Source organism: Nipponia nippon, unplaced genomic scaffold (genome assembly GCF_047370975.1).
Source record: "Nipponia nippon isolate SJK-2023a ecotype South Korea unplaced genomic scaffold, ASM4737097v1 scaffold_35, whole genome shotgun sequence".
NCBI classification, from domain to species: domain Eukaryota; kingdom Metazoa; phylum Chordata; class Aves; order Pelecaniformes; family Threskiornithidae; genus Nipponia; species Nipponia nippon.
This window is the reverse complement of record NW_028262353.1, coordinates 419,287-434,922: the sequence shown is the minus strand read 5'-3', so window position 1 is coordinate 434,922 and position 15,636 is coordinate 419,287. Positions and strand designations below refer to the sequence as shown.

The following is a 15,636-nucleotide window of genomic DNA, read 5'->3' as shown; positions in this document are numbered from 1 at the left end:
CCCGCCGCCCCCCGCCGCTCGGGCCCCCGGAGCGTCCCCCCAGCCCCGCAGCCCCCCGCTCCCACAGAGCGCTCGGACCAGCGTGTGTCTATCAAACGTGAGTCGTTTATTCTCGAACGCGACACGCGGGGGCCTACAGCTCGTGGGGACATCGACAGGCAACGGAGAGGAGGGCCAGCGTCTGCCTTTCCTCCTTTAAACCTTATTAAAAATGAGATTGGTCCTAAAAATATAGAAAGAAATAAATTTAAATTCACAAAACCTGTACATTATCAAAAAGTCACTAAAACAACACGGCTGGTTATAGAAAAGGCGGCCGGCGGGCTGGAAGGGGCCGCAGCCGGGGGGGGTGGCGATGCTCCCGGCGACGCCGCAGCCCCCGGCCGGGGGCACCGGGGCTGGGGGGGGCAGAGAGGAACGGGCCCCGCTCCCCCCGGCCCGGGCCCGGCGGGGGCTGCGGGCGGCGGCCGCGGGGGCCCGGGGCTGCGGGGGCAGAGGGGCGTCAAACCGGGGCGGGGGGGGAACTTCAACTGAACGAACACGAGAACGATACGGAGACTCCCGAAAACTTTCCCACGACGGAAAAAAACCTGACGGATCCGAAACATTACTAAAAAACAAACCACAAAAAAAGTTTGTTACAGCGCAGTTATTTAGATAAAATATAAATATTTATGCGTAATATAAAGTCAGTTCAAATAGACTTCAAATCCACCTCTTATTTCAAAGCAAAAAAATAAAATAAAATAAAAAGTTTCTGAGGTTATCTGATAGAAAAAAGGCTACTTTGAGAGACGGGGGGGCGGGGGGCGCGGCCGGGGCCCCCCCTGCCCAGGTAGGTGAGTTGCTTTCAGTGCTCTGTGGGGCCGGGGGGGACGCGCCCGGGGCCCCCCAGCCCCGCCGGCCGCCAAACCCCCAGAGCGAGTACCCGTAATATCCTGGCCGGGGGGGCTGGGGGGGCCCGGCCCCCTCCCCGGCCGCCCGCTGCGTGGGGGGGGACCCCCGCCCCGGCTCAGGCCCCCGCCAGCCGGGGGGGCCCCTCCCCACCCAGCTCGGCCCCCCCCGCCCCTGCGGGGGTCTGGGGGGCAAACACCCGCCTGAGGCTTCGAGTCCGTGGGGGGGGGGGGGCGGGGGGCCGGCCCCCCCCGGCCTGCAGTAGCGTCCCTGAGGGGTCCCCGTCGGGGGCGTGGGGGCGGCCAGGACCCCGGCACGGCCCCAGGGTTCCTCGTGCCGGGGAGGGGGGGGGCCAGGCTCTTCCTGAGACGTGGAGGCAGGGAAAGGGGCTGCGGGCCCCCCCCGCCCTCCCCAGTGGGGTCCCTGGAGCCAGGTGGGGAGGGGCCGGCGCCCGCCCCGGCCACGGGGGCCGAGGGCAGCGGGGGCTGCACCGGGGGCCCCCCCTCCCCGTAAAGTGTCTGCGCGGGCGGGGGGTCCCGGCCGGGGCGGGGGTGGCAAGGCGGGGGGGCTAAGTCCACTTTACTGGCCGTTAATGCATGTAGACGCTGCACAGGAGTGCTCGGACACATTCACTACAAACTATTGCTATTATTAAATATTCCCAGCGGGGAGGATTCGCTTCCCTCGTTTGTTGGGGGGGGCGGGGGGCTGCTTCTGTTCTTAATTAGAAAATAAAATTTAAAAGAAAGAAAGAAAAAAACACCTCTTTTTTTTTTCTTTTTGGCTTACACAGTCTGTGAGTTTGTGGTGCTGGGGGGGGGTGGGGTGGGGGGTGTCCGGGCAGCGGGAAGAGGCCGCGGGTGCCCACCGCGGGGCAGGGGCCCGTTCGCGCCGGCCGGGGGGGCCCCGCGCGGGATCAGCAGGCAGCGAGATCAGCTCCAGAGGAGTCAGTTCTTGGGGGGCGCGGGGGGACCCCAGCCCCGGGCGGGCGGGGGGGCGCCGGCCCGCCCCGCTCACGGGTTAGTAGCGTGTTTTCCCTGATAAAACTCCTCCCACCGGCTCTCGAAAAACTTGCGCATGGCGTGCCCGGCCTTGCCCACGTCCGAGTCGTCCTCGTTGAAGGTCTGGCAGTTGTCGAACACCAGCATGGCGTCGGCCGCAAACTCCTCTGAGGTCGAGTACCTGCGGGCAGGAGGGCGGTCGGTGGTGGCCGGGGACCCCGCCGGCCCCTGAGGGACCCCCAGCCCCAGGAGGGACCCCCACTCACCCGCCCCGCAGCAGCCGCGTGCGCATGGTGGCAAAGTCCATGGGGTTCTTGATGATCTTGCGGTAGCCGGGGACCAGGCGGGGGTTGACGGGCTCCAGGAAGGGCCAGGCGTCCTCGTGCGACTCCATCTCCATCAGGATGATCCTGGGGGGGCAGGGTCAGGGGGAGCCCCCGGGGATGCGGCCCCGGCCGCCCTGTGCCCCCCCAGCCCCTGCCGCCTGTGCCCCCCCGGCCCCACTCACTCGCAGAAGGTCAGGTCGCTGGGCTGGCCCCGCAGCGTTGCGCCCCTCCGCTTGGCGGGGGACAGCCCCTCGCCCACGTAGCGGGGCACGGGCAGCCCCTCGCGGCGGCGCAAGGCCGGCCGGCGCCGCGGGCTCTCCTCCTCCTCCGCGAGGCTCCCCCCGAAGAGACGCCCCCGTTTCCGCTTCTTGCCTCGCCGGGGTGAGACGGGGTCCCGGTACTCCCCCGCCTGCAGGGAGGGGATGGGGGTCACCGCCGGAGCCCAGGCTCAGCACTGGCCCCGGTGGGTGAGGGGCTGCCCCACGACCTACCTGGGAGACGCAGACGGAGCAGAACCAGTCACCCTCTGGCACCTCCGTCATCTTGGGCCGGTGGCAGTAGAGGTGGCAGCCACGGTCGCAGCCGTCGCACAGCAGCAGGTGCTCGTCGTCGTCCCCGCGCCGGCACACCAGGCAGGTCTGCGGGGATGGGGGGCTCAGCCGTGCCGGTGCGGGGGTCGCTGCCACCCCAGGGTGCCCAAGCGCCGGCAAGCAGCTCTTGCCCTCCCACCCGGTGGTACGGCACGGGCTCTCACCACTCTGTTGACCGACTTCTCCCAGGCGATGGACTTCTCCAGCTGGTAGATGCAGAGGGAGACCTGGGCTGCGCTGCGGCACCTCTCCAGCGTCTGCCGCCACGTCCGGACCCGGGGCGTGATCTCGTAGGCTCTGCGGTGGGGAGACGGTGCTCAGCCAGAGCCGCTCGCATCCCGGCGGCGCAGCCAGGGAGGGTGTGGGGCTCACATCTCGGTGGGGCCCAGGCTCAGCTCCTCGGGGCTGCTCAGCACGGCCTTCTCCACCACCACCTCGTGCAGGGGCCAGAGCGGCTCCTTCAGGTAGCGCCGCTCCACGTTCTGCTCCAGTGCTGCCAGCCGCAGCACCGCCAGGTCCAGGGGGTTGGTGCGCTCCCGGCACAGCGGCAGCCCGTCCCGCCGGCTCCGGACGGTGATGTCTTCCAGGGGCTCCACCTTGTGCTCGCAGTACTGCAGGTCATTCCGCGTGGAGTCGGGGCTGGGGCACGTCCAGCCCTGCGGGAGAGTCGGGCTCAGGGTGGGCACCCGGCTGAGGCTACGGCACTGCGGCACCCGGCCCGGCACCTACCCGTATCTGCAGGTCCGCCATCAGCACGCGCTGCTCCAGCTCCTCGACCCACTGCAGGACGGAGAGGTCGGTCTCGTAGGCTCTCTCCATCACTGACCACTGGGCCAGGGCTTCCCGAGACACGGTGGCGTTGGCCGCCTCGGGGCGCAGGTGGAAGATGGGGTCTGGGGGTGGAGGATGGGCTCAGCGGGGGGACAGGCAGCAGCCCCCCACCCCGGCCAGTGCGGGCAGCCCTTACCCGTGGTGGTGCGCAGGCAGACCTCCCGCAGGAACTCCTTGTGCTTGGTGAGGTGCTTGTGCAGCGCCTTCTCCCGGATGCCCCGTGGGTGCAGCGCACGAGCCACCGCCTCCAGCTCCTCGGGGTCCTGCAGCCACCACCAGCCGCTCTGCATCTCTGCAAGGCAGCACCACAATGCTCAGCACCCCGCCGGGGGCACCGGCACCCCCTGCCCCAGGGGTCCAAGGTCTGGACTGGGCTCTCACCAGGGGGAACAGGCTGCTCCGTCAGCTGGGTCAAGTATTTCTGTTCAATCTGCTTGAAGAATTTGGTAGGGGGCCGCCCTCGGCGCTTAGGCTGCCCCGGCAGGTCCTGGAGCTTCTCCAGGCTGCCCCGGCTCCTGGGGCAGGCGCCATGGGCCCTGGCGCCGGCGTGCACCGGCGTGGAAGCCAGCAGGGGAGCCATGGGGTCCTCTGCGGGGAGGCCGTTCAGCTGCTGGGGACAGAGCGCATCAGAAGGGCCAGGCACACACCTGCTCCTCGGCCCCGATCCCTCAAGCCCCCCGGCCCTGGGACTGTTTTGCTTCTCGTGGGCTCAGCCCAGATGATTGGGGGCAGCTGGACCGAGCTCCCAGCGTGCCACCACGAGGACAGCATCCCCCAGCTCCGGGGTGTCCGGTGCCCAGGCAGAGGGGCCCCACCCTGCTCCCCCCAGCCACCCAGGGAGGTTCCTCCCCACGCAGTCCCTGCAGGCTGGGGTGGAAATGCTGGGCACAGCCCCCCCGCCCCGGCCGGGCCCAAGCACATACCTGCCTGGCCGAGCCCTTGGGCGGCTCGCCACGGGGCTGGCCGCGGGGCTGCGCAGCGGCTCGCAGTGAGGGCTCGGTGGAGGAGGTAGCGAGGGGGGCTCGGTCGTCGCAGGGCGTCCGGGGCAGCAGGTTGAACCAGGGCTCCCGCTTTTGTGCAGCCTCTGGGGCACTCTCCTCCTCTTCCTCCTCCTCTTCCTCCTCTGCGGGGTCCGATGGGGCCTCGAGCGGCGGGAGCCCCGTGTCCCCCTTGCCGGGGCTGCTGTCCGGGGTAAGGACGGAGTCCTTGAGCAGGGACGACTGCGTCTGGCTCAGCCAGGAGAGGAAGGCGGACTGGCTGAGGTCGTGCTGGCTCTGCCCCAGGGGCACCGACTCCTCCAGGACCCCGTTGACAGGGGGGGGTCTGGGCCCGCAGTGCTGCGACAGCTCCTCTTTGCTCTTCCGGGGCCGGCCACGGGAGCGCGAGGCCGTGCAGTTTGTCCGGCTGGGAATGGGCACTTCCACCGGCTCCTCCTTTACTGGGGAGACGTGGGGGGATGCCTTCTCCTCCGGGGGCTCCTGGGGTGCCGGCTCAGCCACTGCAAGGGCAGGAGGAGGCGGTGAAACGCGGGGTCCTCTCCCATCCGGGAGATCCCCCCGCCAGGAGCCCCTTCCCAGCTCACCCTCCGCGCCCTCCACGAAGATGCCGCCCAGGTGGGGCAGGACCCAGTACCGCCGCCGGTACCGGTCCTGGCCCAGAGAAGCCGCCCGCAGCGTCTGCGAGGAATGGAGCAGCTTCTTGCGGAAGAACATCTGCCTCTGTGGGGAGAGCGCAGGGTGGTAACGGGCCCCACAGCCCTACAGCGGGGGACGAGCCCCCAGCCCTCCGCCGCCCACTCACCTTGGCCAGCTTCTCGATCTGCCTCTCGAGCTCAGGGACGCTGGATGCAGACGTGTCGGCCTGGGGAAGGGACGGGATCTGTCAGTGAAGCACAGGCAGGCGGGGAAGAGACCCCCAAGGGCAGCGTCCCCACCTCTACCCCCCTGCAAGCGGCAGACCCCACGGCCACCCCACCTCCTCCTCCCTGCGGGATTTCCGTCCGCGGCTCTCCTCCTCCTCCTCCATCTCCAGGCCCGTCTCCTCCGTCAGGCGGGAGCTGCGCCGGCGCCGCCCATCCTCCAGGCCCGTGATCTCCGACTCGGGACGGCCCGTCTTCTTAGCCAGGGCGACCTTCAACCTGTCGAGACACAGCAGAGGCATCTGCTGCCTGCCCCGCTGCCTGCCCCCACGCACACCCTGCTCCCCAGCAGGCCGAGGCACGCAGTTACACCGCAGCACCGGAAAAGTCACCCTGAGACCCCCCCGGCCCCGGGAGCGGAGGGGAAGGTGCCGAGGCCACAGGCGGGAGCCAGCCATGTCCAGCAGGGCAGCCCCCTCCCAGCTGGCAGGCACGCGGCGCTGCCTGCCAAGTGGCTGCAGGCAGCGGGAGCTGCGGGCAGCCCCCACCCACCTGCGCAGCCGGCCCTCGATGATCCACTTGTTCTTCCTGTAGTTGGACATGTTCTCCAGGGTCTTGTCGATCTCGCTGCAATGAGACAGGGCTGGCTGCGGCGAGTGGCTCCGCGCAGCTCTCCCAGGAAGGAGAGGGGCCCATGCCGGGCGCCAATGTGCCCGCGCCGCCCGAGGACGCGCTTGCCCCCCAGCCGCACTCACTTGATGATGAGGGCGCTGCTGTTGAGCTCGTTCACCAGGAAGGCCAGGATGGCGGCTTTCTTCTCCGGGGGCAGCGCCTGGAAGGGCTTGGTCCGCAGTCCATCGCACAGGTCCTCGCCCGCCCCGTATGCCATCAGGAAGCAGCGCAGGATCTCGGAGACGGTGTCACGGTTCAGGCTGATCTCCGACACCTTTTCCCCCAGGATCTTCAGGGACTGGGCAGAGCAGAGATGGGGTTGGGGGTGCACCAGGAGGGGAAGAAACAAGAAGGGGAGGATGCCAGCACTCCGCAGACGGGAAAACCAGGGCCAGAAACCCGAGTGGGAAGGAGCCCAGGGGTGTCCCAGGCAGGCCCCTGCAGCAGGACAGACACAGGAGGCCCCCGAGGGCTGCCAGGGGCCAGGAGCCAGCGAGGTGCAGGGAGAGGGTGCAGGAGGCTGCAGCCAGAGCGGCACCTCCCAAATCTGGGCTCCCCTGTCCCGAGCCTGCAGCAGCCGGGGCCCCATGGGCACCGACACCCCCGACCCGGCCGGGGAAGGGGACGGGGCAGGGGGACAGGCTCACCTGGCAGTAGGGCGGCAGCCCAGGGTCGTAGAGCGCAGCCTGCAGCAGCCGCACCAGCAGGTCCTGCACCTCGCCCGCGCTGTCGCCCACCCCCAGCAGCCCCTCCTGCAGTGCGCACAGGCTGGGCACGTCCTTGGCCGGGTCGAAGCCCAGGACCTTGCCGTAGCTCTGGAGGAACTCTACGACCGTCAGGCAGTTGGAGAAGGCGCGGCTGGGCAGGACGAGGCCCGGGATGCGGGAGAAGTCTGGCAGGGGCTGCAGGGGAGGAGGGGGGGCGGTCAGGGCCAGCGAAGCACCGGGCACGCTGCCAGCTCGACCCAGCCAAGCCCCCCGCGCCCCAGCCTACCTGGTGGTCCCCCAGGCACATGTCCTCCGTGGGCTTCTTCATCTCCTCCAGGATGAGCTGCTGCCGCCGCCGCTCCTCCAGGCGCCGCTGGGCCAGCAGGCCCTTGTCAGCCTTTCGAGCCCCTTTGCCCTTCTTCTCCTTGGGCCGCGCTTTGTCTTTCCCCTTCTCTGGTTTGCCCTTCTTCTCCTTGGCCTGAGGACAGACCCCGGGACGCGTGGGGAGAGCGGCTCCCTCTCCTGCCCTCCTCCCGGCACCCTTGTACCCTGCAGACTCACCTTGGACTTCTTCTTAGCCTCCTTCGCTCTCGGGGCTTTGGCTTCCTGCTTCTGCTTGTTCTTGGCCTGGAAGGGACAAGACCAGCTCAGGGACCTGATGGCCTTCCTGCACCAGAGAAGCCCCTACCCCAGACCCAGAGGGGCCCCAGAGGCACCCCGAGCCCCATGCAGCCACTCGTACCTTCCGCCTCATTTTCTTCTTGATTTTGCTCATTTTCAGCTTGTCCTCGTCGCTGAGCACCTCTGCGAGAGCAGAGAGGGAGGGTGGCGATGGGCCGGCCGTTGGGGTCCCACCAGAGCCAGGCTGCGAGGGGCTGCACCAGCCGCCCCAAGCCGGTGGGGCTGGGGAGGGGGTACCTTGGGCTTCCAGCCTCTTCAGCAGCCGTGCGTCCGTCTTGCTCAGCAAGTCAACCATCTTGACCTTGGGAGGTCGGCCCCGGCCACGCTTTGCAGCCGGTGGCTCCTTGGGCTTGGCCTTCTCGGCATTGCGGGGTCGTCCACGCTTGCCCGTGATGGCCTGGATACGTGAGGGGATCTCCTCGGGGCTCAGCTTCACCCACTGCAGACCCTGCGGCACAAATCCGGGTCACCTCCTGCAGCACAGCGGGGACAGGGGGACAGGGCAGCTCAGCTGCCCCCAGACTCACCTCCGGCGTGTCCCGCTCCTCGTAGAAGTCTCCCACCGGCATGCGGGGGCTGAAGCTGAAGTGCTCGCGCCGGACGTCCTGCACCACGTTCCTGCTCAGGTACTGCGGGGAGGAGGAGGAGGAAGGCCGTGAGGGGGGCTTAGTGCTCTGGGCTCCGTAGCTCCTGGCTCACGGCAGCGTCCATCTGCTGCAGTCGGGGGCTCTGGCAGAGCCAGGGGGCCTGTGGCGGACCAGGACCCCTGGCTGCCCCCCATCCCACTCTCCCCGGGGACCATACCTTGATCACCTCTGGGAACTGCTTCATCCTCTTCCCGCAGGGCCCGTAGTACCAGGTCTCACCCTGCCAGCGGTGGTTCCCCTTCTTGATCCGCACCTCCCGCCTCCACCTGGGCACAAGGAGCTTCAGCCCGGTGCCGCGGGGCGGCCGCAGGGCAGGACGGAGGGAGGGGGACGGCGCCACGTACCCATGCTGCAGGGGAAAGCGCACCTCCTCCTGGGTGGCGATGCGCCGGCGGGGGACATCACCTGCGAGAGAGGGGACGGGACGCTGGGCTCGGGTGCGCTGGCTGGAGGGGGGTGCCCGTGGGGGCTCTTGGCCTTACCTGCTGCTGAGGCGCTCAGCGGGGCGGCCTCCTCGCTCTCTCCTTCTGGCGCAGCCGAAGTCTCCGGACAGCTGTCGGCGGCCTCTTTCTCCTCCTCCTCCTCCTCTGCGGACGGAGCCGGGGACTCCGGCTCCAGCGGAGGGTCGAGCTCCAGGGACCCCGACTCCTCTGGCCCCGTGTGGCTGCTGCCGTTCAGGTCGACGCTGCCGTCTGCGGAGCCAAGGTCAGGGACGTCACTGCCGAGCGCGGCTGCCTTCCTGCTCCGCCCATGACACCAGAGAGTCCCCGCCTGTCCCGGGGGGGATGTGGCTGCGCATCCCCTCCCCAAGCTGGCTGGGGGCACCCGCGGCGTGGAGGAGACCCCCCCTCAGGGGCTCATGCCCAGCCGGGGGCAGGTGCCCGCGCCGGCGCACTGTTCATCCCCCCCGGGGTCCCTGCCAGCGCCGGCCGCAGTTTCCCGGGTGCAGGCGCCGGCACATGTGGGTCCCTGCTCTGCCCTGATACAAAGGTGCTGTGGCAGCCGCAGAGGCGAGCCAAGGGGCCAGCTGGTGCGGGGGGCGAGCGGCCAGCCAGGGGCACCGGCCTGTCCTGGTGTGGCACATACCGTGCAGGGTGGGCAGCGAGCCGGGGCCGGTGAGCAGCGGGGTGGGTGGGGGGCCGGCAGGCAGCAGGCTGAAGGGGTCAGCAGCATGGAGGGGAGGGCTGGCGGCGCAGCGCAGGCCGGGCAGGTCGGGGGGCTCCTCCAGGGGGGACTTGTCGCTCACCAGCTGCGAGTCGTCCATCGTGTAGAGGTCCCCGGTGCCGGGGTCTGGGGGGGGGGGTGAGCACCAGGACCTGGGCTGGGGGCATGCAGACCCACATCTCTGCTCCCAAGGGGCGGCCGAGCACAGTGGGCGCAGGGGGCGGCCAGGGCCCCCCCTGGCCGAAAAGGCGCCGGCAGAAGAGGGGTTAAGGGGTTTCGGCGCCCCCAGCCACGCCCCCTCCTCTGGGAAGCGGAGGAGCCCAAAATGGCCGTGGTGGTGGTGGCGGCGGTGATGTTCACCAGCGCGGAAGTTCAGGCGCTGAGTAACAGCCTCGTCACGGAGCTGGGAAGGAAGGGAAGGAAGGGAGCGCGGAGGAGGCTGGCGCGGGAGGGACGCGGCAGGGACACGGGCCCGCCCCTGCCCGCCAGCGCCTGCCCAGGGCCGCCTGCCCGCCGAGGCTGCCGGAGAAGGCCTCCACCATTGCCATCACCACCGCTATCACCACCGCCATCGCCTGCTGCCCGGAAGGGACGGAGAGGGGCTGGGCACCGCTTCCCCGGGCAGAGGCAGCAGCCGGGCCAGGGCAGCGCAGGGGATGGCCGTGCCAGCTGGGTGCAGGCAGATGCCCGTCCTGCCCACCACGGCCCCAACACCCCCCCAGCCCAGTGGGGCGGCAGCCTCCCTACCTCTGGCCAGGGACTCGAAGGGCTCCAGGGGGTCTTCGCTCAGGATGTGGGCGTCCTCCAGCCGAGGGGCGATAGGCGACGCGTCCCCCAGGCAGCCACTGCCCACGCCGGGGGCCAGGACAGGCCCCTCCTGCCCAAGCGGCACCACGCCGGGGGCAGACCCGTTGTAGCTGCAGATCTTCAAGTCTAAAGGGAACAACCGACCAAAAACAGACCCTGTGGCAGCGGGATGTGACGGTGACAGAGCCTGGGGCCTGGCCACCCCCGCCCCAGACCTGGCACGAGGTGCTGCCGTTCCCTGCACCGGGGCGGTTGGCTGCTGGGCCTCCCCCTGGCACCCAGCCCTCCCGTGGCACCCCGCCGCCCCGGGGCTCGCGCACACACCCGCGCAGCGGGAACGCTGCTCTGCCGGCGGTGACACCGTGGGCTGTGCCAAGCCTGGTTTAACGAGATCCCAACACCAACTCCGAGTTGTGACAGGCCAAACCCCGGCCGGGACACGGGGCAGGTGGGTCGGCAGGTTTGGGCCTCCCCGGGGAGTCGCAATGCCCAACTCCACTGTCCTGGCTCTGGATCCAGCACCTGCCTGTCAGGGCCGCGGTGCCCCAGTCCGGAGCTCTGCCCGCCCGCACCGGCAGCGCCAGTCTCCTACCTGGCTGCGCCTCCTCCAGCTCCATGCTGCCCACCAGCCCGCCCCCGTTCTCCGTGATGGCGGGGGGGATCTCTTTGGCTGCGGCGTCAGCATCTCCCTCGCCAGCACCCGGCTCCTCCGGCGGGCCCGGTGGCAGTGAGAAGGGCTGGGTGCCAGAGCCCAGCATGGGGGAGGGCTGGGCGGCCGTGTAGAAGCCGGCCGGCCCGTTCTGCATCAGCTCGAAGCTCTGGTCGTGGAAGGAGTCGTACAGCTCCTGCGAGTCGAAGTTCAGCCCCATGGGGCCGGGGGTGCCGTTGCCCCAGAACTCCTGCCCGGCCCCCCGCAGGTTAGTGCCGTGCCCCGGGGACGCCGGCCGGGATCCCCCGGAGACGCCGTTGAGTGGGAACTGTCCGAGGCCAGAGAGCGGGGGGGCGGTGGGGCTGCTGTCCTTGATGCCGCCGGCGGGCGGGTACGGCGCGTAGTCCCAGAGGCAGTCGTAGGTGCGGAGGGGCGGTGTGCCAGCGGGCGGTGAGCTGGGGGTGAAGGTCCCTGAAGTACTGGGGTGAGATACAGTAGAGAAGCCATTGACATTCATGCCCCCGTTCAGACCTGTCAGGGAGCCAGAGGAGAGACAGCCGGGTCAGCGGCGCGGCGGGGGCATTCCTCGACGCCCTCCCTCGCGCAGAGCCAGCCAGGCCCCGCCAGCAGCACATGAGAGAGTTTGAGGACAGACGGACAACCTGCCCCAGCAGTCATTGAGCCCCCCGCCCCTCCGGTGCCCCGCCGCCCCAGCGTGACCACTGCCTGTGCCTGGACAGAGCTGGGCGGTCGCACCCCCGAGATCCCCCGGTGCAGCTCCCTGCTCGGCAAAACTGGCCCTGCCATGGGGCTTTGCCGGTGTCGGGCTGAGAGCTGCAGGATGCCGGGGATTAGCCGAGCACTTGGCAGGGCTGTGCCGGATCAGCTGACCGGCCAAATCCATGCAGAGACCCCATTCCGGCACAGCCGCTTTTCTAGGCCAAGGCGACGGTGGGCACGCGACAGACCCCTGGCCCCAGCCCCGTGCGCGGGGAGCTGCTGCCAGCCGCGTTGCCATGGTCCCTCTGCCCCCCCGACCCCAGCGGGGCTGTGCCGGCCCCATGGGGGCACTTACTTTTCCCTTGCGGGGGGAAGCTGAGCGGGGAGCTGTGGGCGAAGGGGCTGTCCCCTGAGGCAGGCGTGGGTTTCGGTCCTGAGGCAGCGGGTGCAGAGGAAAGGCCAGTGAAGTTAAAATGGTTGTTTGTTTCCATTTCTGCAGAAGGGAGAACAGGCACCAGGGTCAACCGCTGGCGGGGACCGGGGCTGCCAGCACAGCAAGTGCCCAGCCCTGCCACCCACCACCGGGGCCCATGGGGAGGGTGGGGACCCTCCGCTCCCATGCCGGGGCAGAGCTGCTGCCTGTGACAGGGAGCCCGGGGAAGTGCTGGGTCCCCAGCCCAGGGCAGGGCGAGCTCCCGACCCAGAGCTCGACGGAAACATGGTAGGGCTGGGGAGGGCGAGAAGCAATGGCGAAAGCCCCCCGGGACCACAACGACCCTCGCCAGGCCCCCAGCGCAGCGGAGACGACGCTGCCTCTGCCGCGAGCCGGCCCAGGCCCGGCAGCCCCAGCGGGACGAGCCACCACCTGCGTGAGCACAGCTCATCACCGCGCTCCAGCGTCCCCAGGGACGGCCGTCACTGAGAAACCCCGCTTGCTGCCCGCCCGCGCTTCTTCCCACATTAAACTCAAGCACTCGGCTCCCTGGCGCCGCCATCCCAGGGCCCCGGCACGGGGTGAGACCGCGGGAGCTCCAGCAGGCTCCTGGCTGGCGGAGCTGTGGGGGCTGTTTCCCAGTGAAGCACTGGCCCCCCCCCGAGCAGGTCTGTGACCCCACGGGGCCCCGGCACAGCCCAGCGCTCCCCAGGGAACGCTGTGCTCCCGGCACAGAAACGCCTCTGCGGTGACAGCCGGTGCCCCTGCCGCAGCCGCGATCCCCCCAGCCAGAGGGGACCTGAGCCCCATCCGCCCCAGGCGTGGCTCAGGGACGCCTCCGCGGCAGCCACCCGAGGCAGGAGCCGGGCTGGCCTCGTGTCACAGCCAGGAGCGAGCAGGAGCTGCTGGTGACCTTCACCACCCGGGAGGAGCAAACGCTCCCTCCAAACCAGAGAACCACAAGGAGGGCTCCCGGTGGGGGCTAGCCACAGGACAGGACCCTGCTGTGCCACCGGCACAGCCACCAGCCACCCAAGGGGGTCCCAGCACGTGGGGCAGGGGAGCAGACGGTGGGGGGAGCCAAGGCCCTGCAAGCCCAGCAGATGAGATGGGAACCCCAGTGCTGGCGGGGACCTGCGGGGACACCCCACGGGGCTGCCATAGCCAGCATCGCCCCGTCCTGTCATGCACGCCAAACCTGCTATTGGCCGAGGCGGCACCGGCTCCACCGACCTCTCCAGAAGGGCCAACGCCGCCACACACTCGGCAGACGCGGCGCTTCAGCAGCAGTGGCACAGACTGTGGCGAAACCCAGGCGGGGATTTCATCACACCCTTGCCCATGTCGGCCAGTGCCCCGGCGGGGACCAGAGGGGCCGGGGCTGCTGAGCGCTCTCCCGGCCAGCCGGGGACACCGGTGATTCATCCGCCAGAGAAACCCGTATGGGCGGTGACGCAGCTGCCACACGCACGTTGCTCCCGGACGTCCCGGGGTGGCCCGCAGCCACCCCCCCCAACCTGCGAGCCGGGGGCTGGTGCAGCCTGGCCCCTGCCCCCGACCCCAGCCGGGAGCCCCTGGCCGGCGCGGGGAAACCGGCCGCAGGGTGGCTGAAAAAAAGAAAAAGCCTTTCTGGTCCCACCCCGCGTGCGATGCGCCGGCTGGGAACGCCGCTGCTGGCTTTTGGAGGTCAGAGGAGGCGGCAAAGGGACGCGCCAGAACCGGACAGGTGGCGGCCGCAGGTCAGCGCCGCAGACTGGGATGGACTGGGTCTGTGCCAGGCACGGGGAGGGGGCCGGGGCAGAGGCGGCCGCGGGGAGCGCGGCCGGGAGAGAAGCGCCGCAGCTGAGAGGGGAAAATAAAAGCCGGGAAGGTGGGAATTAACTACAGCGAGGGCAGAGGGGCTGGGAGAGGGGAGGCCACGGGGCCAGGCTCCAGCTGCGGCAGCACCATCCGTGCCGGCTGCAGGGAGCGGCTGCCCCAGGACGGGGACCGGGGGCTGCGGCACTGCCGCACGTGCCAGCTCGCCCTTGCTCCGGGGACAAACAGGGCCCAGCCCTGGCGTGGGGACACCCTGGGCCCTGCGGGTGCCAGAGCCGCCCTTGGCATCGCCGGGAGCCCGGCCAGCGCTGGGCGCGGTGCGGGCAGAGGCCATCGCCTCCTGACCGGGGCTGGGGCTCCTGCGTGCTGCGGCCCCGCTCCCCCCGCCAGGCAGCACGTGACCGAGCGCGGAGCCGCAAACTGGGCCACGGCGAGTAACCGGAGCTGGCTGCGAGCGGGCGAGGTGAGGAGGGCGAGGGCCGCGGACGCAGCCAGCCCTGGGGATGCGCCGGCGGTGGGACGGGAGCCTCGGGCCTGGCGTCACCACCGGGGTCTCGCCGGCAGCGACGAGGCGGGTGCGCGGGGGCTGCTCCCCGCGGGGCCGATCCCCAGCTCCTACCGGAGCGGGCAGAGCCGACGTGGCAGCACCCGGTCGCCCCGGCGTTAAAGCCCAAACCTGGCGGCGGCACCCACCGGCACCCGGCCCGGGCTCCCCGCGCTCCCGACGGCTGCGGGGGCCAGGCGGGGACACGGGGCGCTCGCAGGCAGGGACCGAGCCCCGGCGCGGGGGGGGCCCGGAGCTGCGGGCCGGGGGCGGCCGTCGGTGACGTCTGGCCGGTGCCGCTGCCTCAGCAGGAGCTCGGCCCCCCCCCGGCCCGGCAGCACCGGGAGGCCCCGGGAGCGAGACGCGACCTGATTAAAAAGGACGTTTCAAAAACAACGAGACGCAACAACCGGCTGCCATTTCCCGGCCACTTCCTGCGGGGACGGACACGGACACGGAGGGACGCGGCCCCGAGCCCGGCCCCCCCCCGCGGCGCCGCACCCGGCGGGGACCCGCCGGTCCCTGCGGCAAGGACACCCCGCCCCCCCCCCCCGCCCCCCCCGGTCTCGCGGGGAAGGGGGGAACGCCCCGCCCCCACCCGCTGCCGCAGGGGGCCCCGGGCCGGGGAGGGGGGGGGACGAACGGGGGCGGAGGGGGGGGCGGGCGGACGGACGACGGACGGACGGACGGGGGGGGGGGCTTCCTCCTGCGTCCGGGACGGGAAAGCGGGGGGAACCGCACCGGCCACCGGGGACGGGGCCCCGGCTCCCCGCCGTTCCGGGCCGGGTCGCGCCCGGACGCCTCACCGGGAGGGGAGCGGGCCGCTCGCCGGGGGCCGGGAAGGGAGGGGTCTCGCCGGGCACCGGGAAAGGGGGGGCTCACCGAGGTCGGGAAAGGGGGAGGGGTCTCGCCGGCACCGCCCCCGGCCCCCCGCGCCGGGCCCCAACCGCCGCTCCCCCCCCGGCCGTTAACGGCCGCCGCCGCCCGCCCGCCACCCCCCGCCCCGACCCCGCACCTGGCAGGCGGCGGCGCGGGCCCGGTGGGCGCCCCGGGCCCGGCTCAGGCGGCGCGGGGCGGGACGCGGCTCCGCATGGCGCGGCCCCTCCGCGCGGACCGGGCCGGGCCGGGCCGGGCCGCAGCGCACCGGGCCGCCGCGCCGAGCGGAGCCGAGGCAGCGGCGCAGGGCAGGAAGCACCTCGCGCCGCCGGGCGGTCCCAGCCCCGCCCCCCGCGCGCACGTCACCGCCGCCGCGATGGCGTCACCGGGAGCGGCGCCGCGCGTCAGCGGGGGCGGG

The 15,636-nt window shown here is 70.8% G+C and overlaps 1 protein-coding gene across 1 annotated transcript; it reads right to left on the bottom strand.

Annotated features, from left to right (window-relative positions):
- Positions 1–72: 72 nt before the first annotated feature.
- Positions 73–15,564, bottom strand: BAZ2A (bromodomain adjacent to zinc finger domain 2A). Its single transcript, XM_087771644.1, has 29 exons — positions 15,358–15,564; positions 11,903–12,040; positions 10,771–11,358; positions 10,119–10,304; positions 9,294–9,497; positions 8,690–8,899; positions 8,552–8,612; positions 8,365–8,473; positions 8,088–8,189; positions 7,798–8,008; positions 7,622–7,683; positions 7,441–7,506; positions 7,166–7,357; positions 6,820–7,074; positions 6,256–6,470; positions 6,053–6,127; positions 5,617–5,779; positions 5,443–5,502; positions 5,225–5,360; positions 4,566–5,140; positions 4,024–4,249; positions 3,779–3,934; positions 3,541–3,704; positions 3,184–3,467; positions 2,976–3,108; positions 2,713–2,859; positions 2,404–2,630; positions 2,162–2,305; positions 73–2,076 (listed from the first exon to the last, which is right to left on the bottom strand). Exons 2-29 carry the CDS (start codon positions 12,036–12,038, stop codon positions 1,908–1,910), a joined length of 5,256 nt encoding a protein of 1,751 aa, XP_087627770.1. The 5' UTR covers positions 12,039–12,040; positions 15,358–15,564; the 3' UTR covers positions 73–1,907.
- Positions 15,565–15,636: the final 72 nt, after the last annotated feature.